This window comes from Balaenoptera physalus (genome assembly GCF_965194825.1).
Source record: "Balaenoptera physalus genome assembly, contig: HAP1_SCAFFOLD_884, whole genome shotgun sequence".
NCBI lineage: Eukaryota > Metazoa > Chordata > Mammalia > Artiodactyla > Balaenopteridae > Balaenoptera > Balaenoptera physalus.
Window position 1 is genome coordinate 299,265 of NW_028125899.1, and position 19,231 is coordinate 318,495.

The 19,231-nt window shown below is 42.9% G+C and overlaps 1 protein-coding gene across 1 annotated transcript in view; it reads right to left on the reverse strand.

The window, feature by feature from the left end:
* Positions 1 to 9,271: 9,271 nt before the first annotated feature.
* LOC309653691 (dihydropyrimidinase-like) overlaps positions 9,272 to 19,231 on the reverse strand; it is a 78,669-nt gene continuing 68,709 nt past the window's right edge. Inside the window, 1 exon segment of the mRNA XM_082478536.1 lies at positions 9,272 to 9,588. Coding sequence (XP_082334662.1) covers positions 9,472 to 9,588 — 117 coding nt within the window. The 3' untranslated portion in view covers positions 9,272 to 9,471.

A 19,231-nucleotide genomic window follows, 5' to 3' on the forward strand; every position in this document is an offset into this window, starting at 1 on the left:
TCCAGTGGTGAATGTATTGGTTTCCTAGGACTGCTGTAACAAATGACCACAAATTGGAGGCCTTAAAACAACAGAAATGTATGCTCTCATAGTCTGGAGCCTGGAAGCTGAATTCAAGGCATTGGCGGGGCCATGTTTCCTCCAAAGTTTCTAGGAGAGAATCTTCCCTTGTCTCTTCTGCCTTCTGGTGGTTACTGGCAATTCTTCACATCCTTTGGCTTATGGCAACACAAGTCCAATTTCTGCCTCTGTCTTCACATGACCTTCATCCTTCTGTGTCCAATATTCTCCCTTCTTTTAAGAACAGCAGTCGTTGTATTCGGACCAAACCTAATCCAGTATAACCTCATCTTAATTTGACTACATTTGCAAAGACCGTATCTCCAAATAAGGTCACATTGGCGGATAATGGGGATTAGGACCTGAAGGTATTTTTGTGGGGGACACAATTCAACCCAGTACAGTAAACAACCAGCACAGACTTTCCCCTAAAAGAATCACCCCTTGTACGGTATGTCCGGCATGCATAACCAACCCTTTAGAAAATATCTTCTACTGGGTTATAGCATAGCTGCACGGTTAGGATGAACTTTACACATCCTCTGATGCATTCTAACTCTAAATGCAGGCGTGAAAAGGGCAGGAGAAATCAGAATTGATTTTTTTTCCTTTTTTTAAATTGAAGTATAGTAGATTTACAATGTTGTGTTAGTTTCCGGTACACAGCAAGTGATTCAGTTATATATATATTCTTTTTCAGATTCTTTTCTCATATTGGTTATTACAAAATATTGAGTGTAGTTCCTTGTGCTATATAGTAGGTCCTTCAGAACTGAATTTTTTTTTCCTCTGCACAACCAGAGGGAAGTTGTTCTATGGAACTTGGAAGTATATCTTAGCCACAATAAATGTTCTGCTACACAGAGTCTCACTGAGCATTGAGGAAAAGATCTAAATGAAGGATCCCAGCAATACACTGAGCTGAGCCATGAGGGACCTTATAAGTGAGAGACACCAAATGTAGGAATCCATTTGGTGCTTTATGGGAAGGTAAGGAATGGTGAAAGGCCGCAAGTGAGGAACAGGATGAGCCTCTGGACCAAGGACAAGCCTACCCACACTGGTTACAAGTGGCAGGTGTGTGACAGACAGTTCTTCCAGCAGATGTGAAAATCCGCCTTGAAAAGAAAAGACGAGGTGATCCTGAACCGGCATTAGTGGGTCCCATCTGAGTGTTTCTTAAAATAGTTGACAGCTGAGAAAGAGACTAAGGTCAAGACACACTCTGTAAATTGACCAAGATGGATTCTAAGAACAGATTAGCTTGATCTTTCTTCATTAAAGTGATGAAAACCATGTCGGGAGCCTTAAAACACAAATGGACTGGTCTAATAAAAGTGACACAATAAAATGAAATTAAATATGTACTGTGACTCTTGTGCCTACATTTTCTTGGGATGGTGTTCAGATCTTCTTCAGTACCAAGGGAGAGATGGCTGGTGGTCTGACCATGGCAGTGACCAGCAGGGGGCAGAGTCCGCAGATGTAGGTGAAAGTTTGAGAGCCATACATTACTTCAGGAGCCAGATGCTTCTCCTGGAGACTCTTTCCAGGGCTTTAAAATATGCATGGAGAAAAAAGTTTTGAAAAGAGTCAGTGAAAATGGCTGACAAGGGAACTTGTTTCTTGGCAAGGAAGTTGTGGAGAAAATTTATATTTCTAGTTGGAAAAAAAATCATGCCATAATGTGTTTAAGTGCAATTTTTAAAGTTAATTTTCTGAGAAGACAATGTTCCCTTAATGTAAGACATTCTATATCAGACAGGATGTAAACACGGCTGGGAACTGACAGGGTTAGAAATCTGAATAAGATACGGCAATGCCTGGTAATGAGAGGCAGGGTGAGTGTGGCATAACGAAGAAGCAAGTTGCCAAGGAAACAAGCCGCTAAGTGGAACGTGGCCATATCAAGCACACCTACCACGTAAAGAGAAGGGAAGGAGACACACTGGGTGGCCAAGAGTTCTCAGGAGGGACCGTTAGGGTGGTTCCACATGAACTATCTGGCACTAGAAAGAAAGCCAAAGGCTGTCAAAAGCCACCAGAGGGAGGAATAAAATTCAAAGCTTACTGGGTATTTTGAACTTGGCCTTATTCATTTGTCATTCATTTGTTGGTTCATTCCAACGAACACTGATCAAGTGCTTTCTGAACACCAGGCACTGTGCTAGGTAGTGAGGCTACAGAGAGCGATGAGACATAGTCCCAGGCCACAAGCAGCCTGCTGTCCCTAACTGCTCTCTGGGGGAGCAGGACCTAAACACTGTCCTCATGTCCCGCTCTTGGGAATCAAGCTTCTCTCTGCCCTGTAGCTCTGGTCCTAATCTAGGGTGTCTGCCAAGTCTCCTTCCTGACCAGGTAGCATCCTTGCCACCCTGCCTAGGATTCCAGCTCCTTCTGAACTGACCTTCTTGGCTTCCAACCCATCCCCATGGCAGGTCCTTACACCTCCTGGCAGCCTTCGCTGCCCAGATATCCGTGCGTTCGCTCTGAACTCCTCCCACCGCCTCCTGCTGAGCTTTCTCAGAACTTGCCTGGAGTGTCCAACTCCTTTCACCACGCTGGTCCCCCCAGCTCAGTGCATCTTCTCCATGGGTTCTTGAATGCAGTCCTAGCCTTCACTTGGCATGCCTGTTCTTGGCTCTGGCTTTTACATGTGACACTCAATAGGGATGGTACAGTGACTCACAGTAAATGCTCACATTCTAAGCTCTTCCCCAGCCCCATTCCTCTATATATCAGTGAACAAAACTTCCAGCTTCCTCCAGTGGGACCCAGCAACACTTCCTCCTTCTCTGTGGCCCCTGTTAAACATCTTGTTCAGTTCTCAGTTATTTTCTCCTTTTCTTGTCACCCTCCCCTTAAAAGTGCCCTTCTGTAATTACAGTGATCTCACCAGGCTATTTTAAAATCTCCCATGGCCTTTATAATCTCTCTCATTCTGAATCTTCTTTTTACTACAAACCAGCTTTCCAGAGTAACTGACTTTTTGAGCCTGGCATTGATATTATCATCATATTATACTCATAACACTCATAATGTTTTATTGTCCACAAACTTCATTCAGTTCAAAGCAGTAAAGTAAGCAGGGCAGGTATCATCATTTCCATTTCATGGATCAAGAAATGGAGGTTCAGAGAGGTTAAGTGACTTTCCCCAAGCCACACGTTGAGAAGTGATGAAAACCACCTTCTCATTCCAAATCTCAGGCTCCTTGCCCATGTCATGTGTCCTCTGGTGCATGAAGCATAACTTCTGGGGCTCTGAGTCTTTGCCCACACCCTTCCCATCTTAGTCTAAGAATCTTTCCTTCTTAGTGTTAGACCATTGTCCTCCAAAGAATTTCAAGAAAAAGAAATACCAACTCATGCCTTCAATTTCCCCTCTTTCATTAGCTCCATGGCATAAAGGTAGATTCTAGGATCCTACAACTAAGATTCAGAAACCTTCATTTTTTCCTTCTTTGCCTACAAGAAAGAGGAGCAGGGGGGAGGAGGAGGAGGAGAAGGAAAAAACAACACAAAAACCACAACAAGAAAATCCTTTTTTCAGGAACTCCCTTGAAATCCCACCACTGCCGGCATAGTTCCACTCCTAAGAATCTTAGGAACTTTTTGACTCCTCTCCCTGTAACATTTTTATTATAAGCTCCCTGAGGGCTGTGTCTACATCTTCTTAACGTAAACCTCTCTCCCTCTCAGCAGACCTAGAGCCAGTAAATATTGATTGGAGGGGACGGGCCGTGCTCTTTTAGAAAAGAGAAAGCAAGCCGTCTTGTTACTAGAACTCCCCAGAGAAGAGAAGCCTTAAGAGCGAGTTGCATATAAGGTGTAAAGCAACTCAGAGTACTGTAAACCACTTAAGAAAAGAATGCAGGCCTTGGGAGGAGGGGGAGTGGAGAATAAAGAATTCCCAAATGTCTGCCTGCAGAGGGGTGAGCAGTCTCCTGGTGCGCGGATGGGAGGAGATGCCCCGTTGGAGTGGGTGGGGCGAGCGCTCACTCAGCCCCGCAGCCCAGTGAGGGCCGCACCTGCGCAGGACGAGGGTCGGTGACACGCCCGTCGGAATCTCGCTGGGTGATGAACAGGACAGGCACAAACACGGGGTTCGGGGGAGGTTCCAACGCTGCTCTAGACACCTAATAATGATGCCGAAATCTCGGCCTCTGTGTACCGGTGCCTAAGCGCATCTTGGAGACAGAGTTTTGGGTGAAGTAGAAAAGAATAGCTTTACTGCTTTGCCAGGCAAAGGGGGACATCACAGGCTCAGGCCTCAAAAACCATGTGTCCCAACCTGGGAGGATTTGGTGAGGAGTTTTATAGCAATGATTTAGGGGCAGAGTTGCTGATAAGGATCAGGGTGTGTGCAGGGCCTGCACTCCTTTAATCTGGCCTCCGGTGGTCTCCCGATGAGCTTCTCTGGTTCCTTTGATCTGGCCTCAGGTGGTCTCCTCCCTTGTCTCTGCATCCCCTCCCTTCCCTGATTAGCAACTGTTCAAACCTGCCCTTTGGAAGGTCATGGAGGCTGGAGTCTATTCCCTACAAACAAGAAACAGGGGACACAGAAAGGCTTCCATGTCCAGGAGCCCCAATGGGTCCTGCTCTGCTTCAATAAGGGCCTAATAAATGTTATATTAATGATCTATTGTGCACATTTATAGAAATCATTAAAGAAAATGCCAAAGGTTCTGTGTTCTTGTGGAGACTACATCCTATTCTAAGGCAAATACTGTTAATACTTCCTTACCCCAACAGCTTGTTTTGGAAAACTCCGTTGGCCCATAGAGCCACAATGGCCAGTCCCCAGTGAACCTCCACTGGCTGATGGCCCTGGCTGAGCCAACCTCTGCTTTTGCTGCGCTGTTCCTTTTCCTAGAATATACTTCCTTCTCTCCTCTGCCAGGTGTGACTGTCTTCATCAATAGGATTTTAAATCCTTTTCTTTCAGCGAGCCTTTCCAAATTCAGACGCTTTCCTTTAAATCCCCTCAGCCACGGTACATTAATTTCAATTCACCAAGCCCATCGTGAAGGTCTGCCCTGTGTAAATCATTGTGCTGGTGTTGTTTGGGGCACAAGCTGTTAAGAAACTGTCCCTGCCCTCAAGGAACTTTCAATCATAATGCAGTTGCAAATATTTTGTATAACAAATATAACATAGTTATTTTATCGTGTTAGATTATTGTATAGGCTGAGTTAAAATGTGGGCAAATATATTTCACAACTGGCCATTTAGATTTCTACAAACTCCCCTGACACGCTATGGATAGCTCCTGAGATAAATGCCGTCCTGACCCCTGAACACAAATAATGGTTTGCTGTAGTGTTGATTTTCATTCGTGAATTATTTCTCTCTTCTTCCTCCATCACCATAATCTTCTTTGTCTTCTCTTCCCAAGATGAATTCATTGAGCACTTCTTTGTGTTACTCACTGTACTGTTGAGGGACAGTGGCAGCCAAAACTGAGGGGTTTGGTTTGTGTTCTATAAACAGTAGGTGTTTAATAAATGATAGATCCACTGCCTTTATTTCCTTTTAACTTGTCCGCAGATATTCTCCAAAAAGAAGGAAAGGGAGTGGGTTTGACACAAAGAAATCTAATGAATCTATTGGTGCCTTCAGGGGGGTTCGATAGTAGGTAAGTGAGAAAGAAGGCAAAAAAAGAGTAAAAGCAGGTGTAGGGGAGGGCCACAAGAAGAGGATGAATCTGACCTTCCATATCATCTCAGTTAATCCTTTCGCCTCTTCCCTGCCAAGGAAGTATTAGTAATTGTTCCCACCTTACCAGTAGGGAAACAGGCTCAGGAACGTCAAGCATCTAGATCACCTGGTTCAAATCCAGCTTTGTGATTTTAAAGGCAGTGACAGGCCGACACTCTTTCCCCCACAAGATGCTGTCTCCTCTCCAGTGGGCAGGCAGAGGGGAGAGAAAACACTGAGAGAAGAGGGTCCCAGGTGTAGCTGGTAGATGCTGCCATTGGGACCTGCTGGATCTACAGGCGTCACTTGAGAGCCAGGCTCTGCTCATCCCCCGTATTTCTGCTTGTGCCCCTGCTGACTGCTCACATGTGCCAGGACCCAGGGCCACCATGCCCACTGAGCCCTCCCCAGGCCCGTGCTAATCCCTCACCCTGTGCCTGCTCTCACTCCGCCCTTCCGGTCTTGGCTTCCATGCTCCTCCAGCTGCCAAAGGAGCTGGCATTACCAAGCCTGGTGACCTTTGCCACAGAAGGAGAACAGTCAAGACTTCGGCAGTCTCTGGGCAGCACACTGTTTATTATTTCATCATGACACTATTAGCAGTAATCTTAGCTAGCCCATGCTGACCACACAGTATGGGCTTTGTAACCCTCACAGCATCCTTGTGCATTAGGAAGATACTATTATTCTCATCTTATAAATGAAGACGCTGACGCTTAGTAAGATCAATTAAACTGCATGATAAAAAGGAGCTCAACTTCATTAGCACCCAAGAAAATGCAAATTAAAACTCCGATAAGATAACTTTGAAAAGAATCAAATTAGCAAAGTTAGTACGTTGGACAATATCTCATGTTGGTGAGAATCTGGAGCAACAGAAACTCTTCCACTCTGTTATGGAGGGCATACGTTTCCACTTTGGACAAGAATTTGCCAGTATCTAACTAAGGGGAGAATGCGCCCACCATTGGACCCGTCAGTTCCACTCCCCTTCACTCAAGGCATATACGTTAGGGAAGCACTCAGTGAGCACAAGGAAATAGGTACAAAAACGCTTATAGCAGTGTTGTTTATGATAATGGAAACGACCTAAATGTCCATCAACAGGAACATGGGTAAATAGATTACGGTGTGGTCATACAAGGAAATACTGTATAGCAATAAAATGGATAACTAGAGCTAGACCTAGCAAAACAAATAACTCCCAAACATGTTGACTGCAAAAAAGCAGAAACCAAAGAATACGTACCAACAAACAAAGAAAAAACCAACACATACTATATAATGCTTTTATGAGATTTAACCACTACAAAACAATGCTTAGAGATATGTACACATATAGCAAATATATAAAAGATGTATTGTACATGGGAATAAAACACCAGATTCCAGACACTGGTTACCTTGGGGGAGGAAAGGGAAATGAATAGAGAAGCACACAGGGCTCTTCAGCTGTACTGGTAAAGTTTTCTATCTTAAACAGGATAATAGGTATATAAGTGTGATTATGTTAATTTTTTTGCTTTTGGTATGTTTTGATAAATTCATAATGTATTTTAATTTTAAGAATTGTTTAAGGCCTCACAACTAGGAAATAGAAGTTTAGATCCCACAATTTTTTGCTTCCCAGTACATCATACTGCCCATCAGAGGAAGGAGTGAATATTTAAAAAAAAAAAAAAAAAAAGCTACTAATTCCATCTAGTCTTTGGACAGACCTTGAGAATGCAATTGTTTAGTGACAAAGGGACCCTTACTTTGTATACCAGAGGCAATCCTGAAAAACAAGGTATTAAATATTAATAGCTTGAAATCATGTTTTTCCATTGCCTTATGTCATTTATTTAGAACTATGTTTCTACAAACATTTTCATGACAAAGCCTAAGGAAAGCAACAAAGGGATCCCCACATTCATTTCAAATGATTTTGTTCATGTAGAGTCCTAAGGCTATTTCATTCTCCCAAAGAGATCAATCAAATACCAGATAATGAGTCAGTAGTCTTCATTTAAAGCCCCTTTACACTAAAATACTCCACAAAATTTATCCTTATTTTGTTGAAAGTTCTCACTTAGTTCATCAGTATCAATTCAGGAACTTAGCAGGAACTCCTCCATGTCCTCTGATAATTATCCATTGAATGCCCATCAGTTGGTGCTCTGATAGATGCTGGGGAAATAACAGTGGACCAGACAGCCCTGCCCTGAACGAGCTTTCAGTTTCCTGGGGGAGGCCAACAAGTAAAGCAGGTAGATATAGTACAGTTGGGTGTGGTGCTGTGATGGGGTACGTGGTGGCCTTGATATGGAGGAACAGAAAGTGGGACTTAACCCTATGGTGTTGGGTCTGGGGAAGCCTCTGAGTGAGGGTGATATTTAAGCTGAATTCTAAAGGATGAGTGAAAATTGGCTTCTAGATAAAAAAGTAATTTCATTCTTTCTTTTCAGAGGATTCAGTCATCTTATTGTCGAATTTTTTCATCAACCAAAGTGGAGGAGAAAAGTCGTATTTTAAGGTATCTCTTACCTGAGAAAAAAGACCTGTGATTCTTCCGTAGATGTATTTCATCATCCTTTTTACTGTGTGTTCAAAACGAATCACAACTGAGTAAACTAGATTCCTACCATCCTTTGTCAAAAGTGTGACTACACCCCAGATCTAAGTGAGTAAGTCGGGGCAGATGTGTCTGCAGTGAGAACATAATTGCCCTGATTTTACTGCATGTTTTAAAAATCCCTCTTGGCCTAGTTACCCAGGAGAAGGAATATAAACTCAGCTTCTCTGCACACCCAGAAGGTTCAGAGCACAGACCAGGAAGCACAGGGGCCGGAAGGTATCACTGCAGCATCTTTCAGCCACGTTGACTCAAAACAAAGCCATAGAGGCTAGTGAAATTGCAAAACTGGCAAAACATGTAGATTTCATGAAGTCAGTGGAAATGATGTTAGAGAAATGTTGAAATCACAGGAAAGCCATGGTGAAATAGGTACCTGGCAGAGCAGGACCAGAAAACAACTGGAAAAAAAAAAACCCAAAAAACCCAGAAAAAGAAAAAGAAAATTGACAAGGATGATGATAATATGTGTTTCAAAAAGAAAGATTTGAATGTCAAAAGACTAAGAGAAAACTGATGAAGCACTCAAATGTTTTTTAAATGACCATATCTATATTATTCTAAAACTATGTGAAATAAGCTATCAAATAATTTTCCTGAAAAATTATACCCAAAGCAACATGATTCATTTTTCATTCCATTCTAAGTTCTAGAATATGGTTGCCTTTACAATACATAGATTCATTTCTTCCAGATAAAGTCCTAACCGGTTTATCAATTTTGACTATAAACTTGCACTCTCAGTTTTAAGTAGTGCCAACCTTCCTCAATAACAGCCTCCCTCTGTGTTACAAGCCTCTTGCTCAAACTTGATTCTCTAGGCCTCTGTGCAATGTTTCCTGACGCCTCAGAGAATAAACCTCCAGCTAGCCCAAGGCCTGCTTCAACCTGGAAGGCTCATCCAAGTGTTCTGCGTCAAGAGGTCTTTTATCAGCCTGCCCTTTGGCTGAACTGTCCTTGAGTCTGAGGTCACTTTGAAGTCTTTGACCTTGACCATGGACTCTTTAAACACTAAGGAAGAAAGAGATATGCTAATTCCATATGCTGTCAGGGAGGAAAACTTTCTCTGCCCACTATCCCTTACTGACAGCACCGGGTTCAGGAGGGGGCCTGTTTCCTGGTCCCATGTGTGGAGTCTTCTGTTGTCCCTCTGGATTTCAGTGTGATGACTTCTCCCTTATAGGGTTCACGCTCCACGGGGGTAGGCGTGCAAGTCTGAAACAGAACATTTCATTTTTCTCTTGTGGCTTATTGACTTCTTGAATTCAAAGCTAAGTTCTGCTCCCTAAGTGAATTGTGAGACCAAAAATGAGCCTTGTGAATTTATCATGTGCCTCCCATGCCCTGCCCTTTCACAGAAATTCCCGGCGACCTCGGGTACCGGCATTGCCCCACTCTTTCACTGGGGTTGATCTGCATCAGACAAAGGCCCAGGGAACACTTCCTAACAATCATTCCTTCCAGTGCAACTTTCACTGGGGCCTCTGCCATATCCTCACACATTCTGTTCTATAACCACCTTACAGGCTTTTCCAACATTCTACCTTTTCTTGTAGTTTCAATTCTAGGTGTCTATATTCCCAGAGTGCTTTGTTGTACGTCTCCTAAGACTTTCAGCTTTTTGTTTCAGATTCTAGCAATCTGTGTGTGTGTTTCCTCATTTTCCTGATAGTCCCCGCTTGTAACAAGCCTTCTACAGAATCTCCCATCTGGAACTATACCTCTTTGGTGGCCAACTGTGTAGCAGAACCCTGGATTCAGCTAGAGTTAATTCAGTGCTTGAGCAGACTTTGGAAATCAGGACTTTCTAAACAAAGGGATTCATAAGAAGTAAGTAAATCCTACTGTTTGTCAATGTGGACACAAATTCACTGGCAAGTCAAGTAATTGTAAACCACAGTGGTTAAGGGCCTGGGCATGTTACTTAAAACTGTGCTTCAGCTATAAACTGGGGATCGTAATAGCTCCTAATTTATAGGGGGGTTGTGAGGATTAAATATATGTAAAGCATTTAGAATAATGCCTAGCATATAAAAGCTCTTAAAAAATAAATATGTGTGTGTGTACGTTTGTGTACATCTGTCTTATTTTGACCACCAAAACTAATATATTGTAGTGATCAACCGTGTGGGCTTTGGAGAAAGGTAGGTCTAAGTTTGAATTCTAGCTTTGCCATTTACTGGCTGTAGGAAACTGGCAAGTTAATAAGCTCCTCTGAGCCTACTCACTCACTTATGAAATGCAAGGAATAAAACCTACCTCACAGGCACATGAGATTTCCCAGATACAAAGCATTTCCTTCGTTCATTCAGTAGATATTTACTGAGCACACACAAGCCCCAGGTATTTTGCCAGGCACAGAGGATAAAGCAGAGAACAAGACAGAGACCGTGTCCCTACAGTGGAATTTGAAGCACACTGATCACTTAGTGACTAGGAAGACCCCTGCCCTCTGTGCACAAGTCCAAGCCTCTGTCCACTTTCTGTGTCTGGTTGGATGCTTTGCTGGACTTGCATCTTGGCTCGCTATCGACTCAGTCCTTTCCTTCGCCCTGGATCCTGCCATCACCTTGAACATCGACACGGGGTAATGAAGCACCAACTTCCCTTGGCTGCCACCCAGCCCCTGGACATTGTAGTTACCTGGAGCCAATCCACACCTGAAACTTTAAATTAATTTAATACCCCACTCTCTGACCACATCCCCCGTTTCAGGTCTTAGTCTCATTGTTTTTTCTTCTCCTGGTTTATTTTTCAAGCCCAACTATATGTATGTACTTAAACCTAATGTGACCATATAATTTATCATCCAAACTGGGACACTTCTGAGAGTGTAAAGGGTACTAAACGTAATTAACAGGTAAAATTCAGGACCATCCAAGCAAACCAGGATTTGTTTCCACTTTCCTTCAACCCTTCTCTTGCAGACAACGTAAAGAGTCTTGCTTTTCTCTTTTCCTGTTGGTATCTGCACTCGGCAAAACCCGTGGCATATTTCAGTTCAAGCATCAGCCTCTTCTGCAGCCCCTGGAGAAAGTGACACCAGTGGGCAGATATTTGTGCCATCTGCCTTTGTGCTGCATGTCCCTCATCAGCACCCCCATCTCCCTGTTCCAACAGTTCCTTCGAAACCTTTCTGTTTGTGGCTTTCATCTGTACTTGTTTGTCTCTCCTGGACTCCTTCCTGGGGACTGATGACTAATACCAGTGATTTAAGCGGGACCGTCAAGCCCGGGCCCCCCCCTCCTCATTCAGGGGGTGGGCTTGCTCCACAAGCCGGCAGGTCCCTCGGAGGATCCCTTCCCTGAACCCAGCTGCAGGCTCAGGGGTGACTCAAACCAGGTGAATCGGCATCCTTCCAAGCATCCTTCTGCCAGGGCCATGCCTTCAACCATCATGGCATGCCCACCCTCTTTTTTTTAACCTAAATATCTCCAATGGATCTTCGGTAACTCAGCCCAGGCAATCATTAGCCCAGGGAGCTTTAGACCTCTCTGCCACATCCAGTATCGTGCTTACCATTTTCTGTAATTATCTGTCTATCTCCTCCAGCAGACTCAGGGTTGGTCTATTGCTCTGTTTCTCCAAAACAAGTACTCAGTAAATACTTGATAAATTCCTATTAAGGGTGGAAGGATGCTGGTGGGAAGGAGATCTCTAGTTGAGCTCCTCTCCTCTTTGTGTCAGTTATCCTGGCCAGAGCTGACTCAGTTTCCCTCATCCTCTTTTGTTCTGCTTCAGCACTGATCTGCTCCCCAGGTTGCACCTGCCCTTTGCACTTGTCTAAGAATCCCTTTCCGGCTGCTCAGTCACTGTACTAGCAATGCCACGAGGCCCCTCTTAGCCTGGCTGGTCACTCTGGTCACACTGACCGTCAAATGTCTCTGACCTGACTGGCCAGGTCTCACGTGCACACAGCCTTCCTCTTCATCTGCTGCTGAGGCTCGGGACGGGCAGGGACCGATTTCCTGCCAGGATGGCTGTGGGCTGTTAACCACTCCTGCCCACACCGCCACCTCAGACACAGACTGACCCTCTCTGGGGAGGCTTTTGCTGCCCCACACTTCACAGTCTTCCCCTTTATAGACAAGTTGACAGGAATCAAAGACAATTTAAGTTCTGGTCTCAAGCCTTGCAGTACTTTCAACCTTCTAATCTTTTCTTATCCTTAGATGTGGTTACATAAGCTCTTTAATGCTAGACCCAGGTCTTGTCCATCTTTGTACTGTCTATTGCCCCTGGCACTGTACTCTATATACATTTTAGAACCTCAGTAGATGTTCACGGTGACGAAATAGAAAGGTGACGGCACTCGTTCTGCAGAATGTTAAGCCTTCCCTGCATTATTCCAGAGTTTGGCTGCACATGTTTTCTAAGCAGACTTACCCTGCAGCTCTCAGGAAAAGTAGTCACGTGGCTTCTCTCTAGTGGCAAATGGCAAACTCCATCTCCAGTGTGACGTGCCCAGCCCTGACACGGGCATCAGCATCTGGTGCAACCAGTGTATAATGCTCAGAGCTTATCCTAGTGGTTGGGTCCAAAGTGGGCTTCTTTCCCAGGTATCCAGGATGAGTACAGTGATGACAGGGACACCATCCTGAGTTTCCCAACTACATGCATACCTATTTCTTTTTTTTTTTTTTTTTTTTTACTTATTTATTTATTTTTGGCTACGTTGGGTCTTCATTGCTGTATGCGGGCTTTCTCTAGTTGCAGCGAGCGGGGGCTGCTCTTCGTTTTGGTGCGCGGGCTTCTCATTGCAGTGGCTTCTCTTGTTGAGGAACACGGGCTCTAGGCGCACGGGCTTTATAGTTGTGGCATGCAGGCTCAGTAGTTGTGGCTCGTGGGCTCTAGAGCACAGGCTCAGCAGTTGTGGTGCACGGGCTTAGTTGCTCCACGGCATGTGGGATCTTCCCAGACCAGGGCTCGAACCCGTGTCCCCTGCATTGGCAGGCGGATTCCTAACCACTGCGCCACCAGGGAAGTCCCTGCATACCCACTTCTTAGAGGACATTAATGCAGCATAAAGCTCACAGGAAGACCAGGATGAAGTATCAGAGGGTTCTGGGTTGAACAAAGTAAGCAGGTCTCTTATCTTCTCCGTGTTCTCCTACTTTTCTTCTGATCTCACTGGTCAGCTTTCTCAGGCTCCTTTGCTGGCTCCTCCCCTCCACCTCTCCTCAGCCTCTGAAGGTTGGCAGCCCCAGAGCTCTTTCTCAAGTCCCCTTTCTTCTCTGTCTACAGTCTCTCTGGTGGCCTCAGACTTGTGTTTTTAAATAAATGTAGATGCCAGGATTCCTAAATTTTACGTCCAGCCCCAATGCCTCCCAATTTCCGCACTCCTTTATCCAAGTGGCTAACAGACCTCTTCACAGGGAGGTGTAATTAGCATCTCAAACAGAACTAGAACTTAAGCACCCACAAACTATAGTTGAAAGAGAAGTAGGATTAAAGCTCTTTGAGCCCAGGGACTGCTGTCTTAGTTACACCTATATCCCCAGCACCTGGAATATGGAATTGTATCTGGTCCTTAACAAACATTTGTTAAATGAAAGATTTCTTGACTGTAGGACTTTTTAGAACTTTTTAGATGATATTGGGCAATAGAATCTCCTGAGGGTAGCATTATCTAAAATCACTTGAAAGCTTTCTTAAGGAGCACCTAAAAGAGACTAGGATCCTGAGCGCACACCTTTGGAAGACTGATCTGGGTGGGGACATCTTTTTCCCCCAGTACAGGCTGGCCAAAATTAGACGAGCACACCCCGCCAGCAGTTCTTCCCATCTTGGTGGGTTCACAATCAAATAGAAAGGTTTGAGGGTAAAACACTGTGAGAGGCTATCCTAAGTAAAACAGGAAACATGGATGGCACCTCACCCAGCAGGGTGCTGGTGGTTTACTTAGGTAGATGGGAGCTCAATTTGAGTTCATAGTACTTAATGATGATTGTCACGGTGATGAGTTTATAGACAAAAATGAGAATTATATCGCGATATGAAGTGCTATGAATAAATATTAATTGCAATCACTATACCCGCATGATTGCAGAAATGTTTTTGGTTAGCTGGTCAGGGAAAAGAGGAAGCTTAAAATTGATAGAAAATTTACCTGTATTGTCTGCAGAGAGTAAAATGCTAGGATGCTAGATTTCTCTGAGATTTTTAAGACCATAGACAAGAATCCTGAACCCCAAGAAGTTACTAATACGATGTTGATCATGGAGGCTAAGATACTAACATAGCGATAAAGACAACAGAACTTCCAAATACCAAACAGCAGACACTGACCTAACACCAAACGGTCCAAATGAGCAGCGACTCCCTGAGAATGAAATCCATTCCTGGCTGGTGAATTTAGAGGTAGGTATTCAGTACCTGGTGAACTTCAAGGTTCTTAGAGGTCCTCACAGGACTGAGCTCTCCAGGGGACTATGAATCACTAGATTCAACAGAGGTGATCTATAACATGGACATTTGCACTTTGATAATGTTTTACTATCCACCAAATGTTTCCATTTAATCCTCAAAATACCCTGTGAGCTATTTCTCAAGAACAATGTCAGCACATAATTGGTCATCAATAAGTATTTACTGGATGAACATTGAATGGTTAGATAAAACATGAAAAGAGAGTACTTAACAAAGTCCCTGTATACAGTGATGTACTGGTAAATGTTGACAACCCACCTTCCCCTTTTCTCATCACTCCTAAAGCCCTGATTTATAGCACTTGCCTATTTCTGTTGTGTAAATGCTCTCACCATGGCTGATTTCAAGCTACTGACACCACTGAAGGAGGAGTTGGGAAGGGATACATAGAAGTGTCTCTCATAAGCCAAAATGAGCTGGCTCCAACATATGTATCGCTTTTTGCAATTACTAGCAATCAATCCGAGGAAATCAGAATTACATGGCAGCTGATGATATGAAATTATTTTCTCTGAGCTACCACATTGAGAAAGACATTGACAAACTGTTATTTCGGAAATGGAGAACACCCGTTTCAAGGACTAGATCAGCCATCCATTTAATTTTATCTTATCTAAAAGGCAAATTATGCTTATGGTTGCAAAGGCACAAGCCAGTTTAAAAGCTTTGGCAGCAGTATTCTGAAACCATGCATTACTCCATGAAGTTATCCCTGCTTCTCTAGAAAATGCAATGTGACCCTAATTTTCCAAAATAGATTGGGTTGCTTATTACTGAAAAAAGAGAAAAAGGGATGACTTGAAGAATGTCTGTGCTTCCAAATTTTGGTAAAAATTATAATACCCTAAACAAACAAAAATTCTAGGAATAATAAACCATTTGAGTTTAAAAAGTTTTTGTTTTTGTTTTTTTTGGTAAAGAATGAGTAGTATGTAAGTTGATTTTCTTCTTTCAAAATGTACTTGAACACCCAAGTTGCTGTTACCGTGGCCCTCCATGTGCACAGCTGGTTGAGTACATGGATAGAGAGGGCCAACAGTATAAGGGACTTGAGCAGCTGTGGGTTTTGGTATCTGCAGATACTGAGCACCAAACCCTATGGATACCGAGGGACCATGTCCTTTTTTTCCTTCCTCTTTTATTTTTCTTTCCTGAATCCCCCAACCCTCTTCCTTAAGTGACTTTTTATATTGAATTGAAATACGTATTTTATTATGTAACATTTATCAAATAAATTTTGAGGTTTCATCTTCTGATTTAAATTTTTTCCCTTAAGGATCCCCTGTTTAACTATTAAAATAAAGTAAACAATTCCCTGAAGCTGTCAAATTGCATTACAATGTCATTTCTGTCCTTTGAAATTCCTCACAATATCCGTTAACAGTGACAGCTGCACAGCATGATGCCAAGTTTCACTAAGTAATAAAATCGTGGATAAGAATCAAGTTCACAGACAACCCCACTGTTTGGGACGAGGCAAGAGGCAATCTTCTGTGTAAATTTATTTCAAGTCCTTTCTATGACCTCTGAAACTATAGTCTTTGCTCCTTCCATTTGCAATTTGTTTATTTATCAAACGCCTACTACATAGGAAGTACTGGGAATAAGAAAGTAAGTTCCTCAAAGAACTAAAATTCTAGCCAGGAGACCAGCTGAGTTCTGGGACTGACAAACACTGGCGTGTCTCTACAATCTGTGCTTTGGAGTCCAGAGTGGCAAGTGATTAATTTTCTTGGGAAGGATAACAGAAGAGCAGGAGAAATGGTATGGGCCTTTCCTGCTTGCCTTCAAACTCTTCTCCTCACTTACAAAGAAATCTGAATATTTCAAATGAAAACCAAAGTAAGAGCTCTAATTACCTCATGTGAATTTAAAATCTAGGATTCCTAACAACTCTTTTTAACTTTAGCGTAATATTTTCCTTCTATGAAATTATCTTCGCCTAATGGAGAGAAAAAAGGTCTGAAACATCTCCACACAGTCCCCCAACCTCATTTGATTCATTTTATTTGATACTTTTTCCACATCAACACTTTTTAAAATAATGCATTCCCCATGATTTGAGTTTCACAATCATTTTCTTCTCTTTTCTTGCTCTACAGAGGTCTCATGTACAGCGGGAATCAGAAAGGTCTTATCACACACCCTGGCTCTTACGTTTACTTACCGCTCAGCCCAGGTAAAGTTACTTAATCTTGCTGAGAGTCAGTTTCCTATTCTGTAAAATGGGGATGACAATATCTCCCACATGGCTTGTTGTGCAGGTTAGGTAAAATAATGAATATAAATTACACCAAATACAGTGCCTGGCAGATAGTAAGTGCTCAGAACAATATATTATAATGCAACTATTATTTATTGTTATTGTAAAAACAATAATGCACTAGAATACCTAAAAAGTTGGTATCAGAAGAAAATATTGAGAAACTAAAATAACTCACAAAATTGATAGTGAACTCCTAAAAAATGATGTTGGCATTAATTTTGCCAATAAAATACCCAACAACAATTTGAAAAGGAGAACTGATGAAGCCAGTCATTCGGTGATCTCGGCATATTTTCCCTACAAGAGGAAGACTTAGGCAAAGTCAGTCCTTTAAATACAGTCTGTCAGGGGTTCCCAGTTAGTCTAGTGTCCCTGCTGGTGGGCAACTGGTACTGACAGCCTGGAGCAGGCTGGTCCTGGATTCACTTCAAGTGTCACATGATTCATCACCCAGTTCTGTCGGTACTATCTCTCCTAAGTCAACGCTTATCTGTTCCTCCCTTGGATTACTACTACAAGTGTCATGAATAAACTAGCTGCCATCAAGGCCTCTCATTTAGATTTTTTCCCCAAACCTAGTTCAGAATAACTTATCTCCCATTAACTCATTTAACTCAATCTTTATGGTTTACGTTATATGGTTTATTGCTTAAGCATACAGCTTTTGTAGTCAGATAACCGGAGTTGATGTTTTGGTCCTGCCATATACTAGCTATGTGACATGACCAAGTTGTTTAATTTCCTTAAGCTTCAGTTTCCTAATACTTAAAGTGGGGAAAATAATACTCCCTCGCTCACAGGGTTGTTACAGTGACAGAGCCCCTAGCATTGTGCCTTGCCTTCAGTAAAAGCTCAGTAAATGTTAGTATTGCTGTTATTTACCATGTGATGTTTAGAAATACATGGAAACCTTATAGCCTCTACCTACCTGTCACCTGTCAGTGTCAATATTTACAAATTAACTCCCAGCAAAATAAATTGCAACCTTAAATATTTTGACTGAAATACAGTATATAAAGAATTGTGGCATCCTGAGAATTTAAAGCATTCTAGAGCACTTGTTTACTTAATCAAAGCTTTAGGAAGTGGTTAAAAAGGATGAATCTTATCTAACAAACTCTGAGAATCCACAAGCAAAAAATTTTCACAAGACATTAGAGGAGAAATCAGAGACTACAAGACCCAAACGAAATGAATCGGAAAACAGCCAGAGAACTTTGGAAAAAGAGAAGTATATTTTAAAATGGAAAGAAGACACAGAAGCCTTAGAACTAACCCAAGGGTTACAAATTCTAATGGCTACACAGCCGGTTTGGGAACATTAATGAGTGAAGCCTGTAGGTGAAAATCAGAAAGGCTGCCTCTGTAGGGCTTGGCCATCCAGCTCCGGCCTGTTCTTACCATGTGGGATTGAGGGCACACGGTGCCCCGCCTCTCTCCAAACCCAGCAATTTAGATGGTTTTAGTCTGAAAATTCTGATATATTACTGTATGTAGTGAAGTGAATTTTTAAAACTGTTTAAAACACTGCATGAGCTAAACAAACACTGGAAAATGCAAGACATATTAAAAGAACAAACACCTCTTTTTTAACAACTGGATTATAACAAAGACTTGGAGGCCTTTATTATAAATTCGGTCATCAAAGGCGGAAAGCAAAGAGACTGAACTGATGTTTATTGACCTCCTACTGGTGCCTTACGTTTTAAAATCTCATTTGACTCTTGCAATCTGTTGGGGAGAACACACTGTTGTCATTTTCCAGATGAGGAAACAGACCAAGGATGATAGAGAAACTTGCTCTTGGCCACACAGCTAGGAAAAGGGAAGCCAAGGTAGAATTCATATTTACCTTGACCTCAAACTCCGCCATTGCTCTGGTGGTCATTAGAATACACCTTGCAGACCTTCAACGACAGGGAGCTTGATGTTTCAAGGGACAGTAGTTGAGTTCGAACTCCATCCTTTTGTCCGTTTGAGGACATGCCTCCCACTGCTGTTCTCAGCCAATGACAGCACGCCACGTGGCTGGATGCAGGAGATGGCTCAAGGGCTGCTTGTAGGCCTTGCTCAACCTTTCTTGGTCTGTATAGTACTCTAGGATGTTTCCACCACTTGCTTTTCTCCCTCTCTCCTTCACTGGGGCCAGGCTTGAACTGCAGG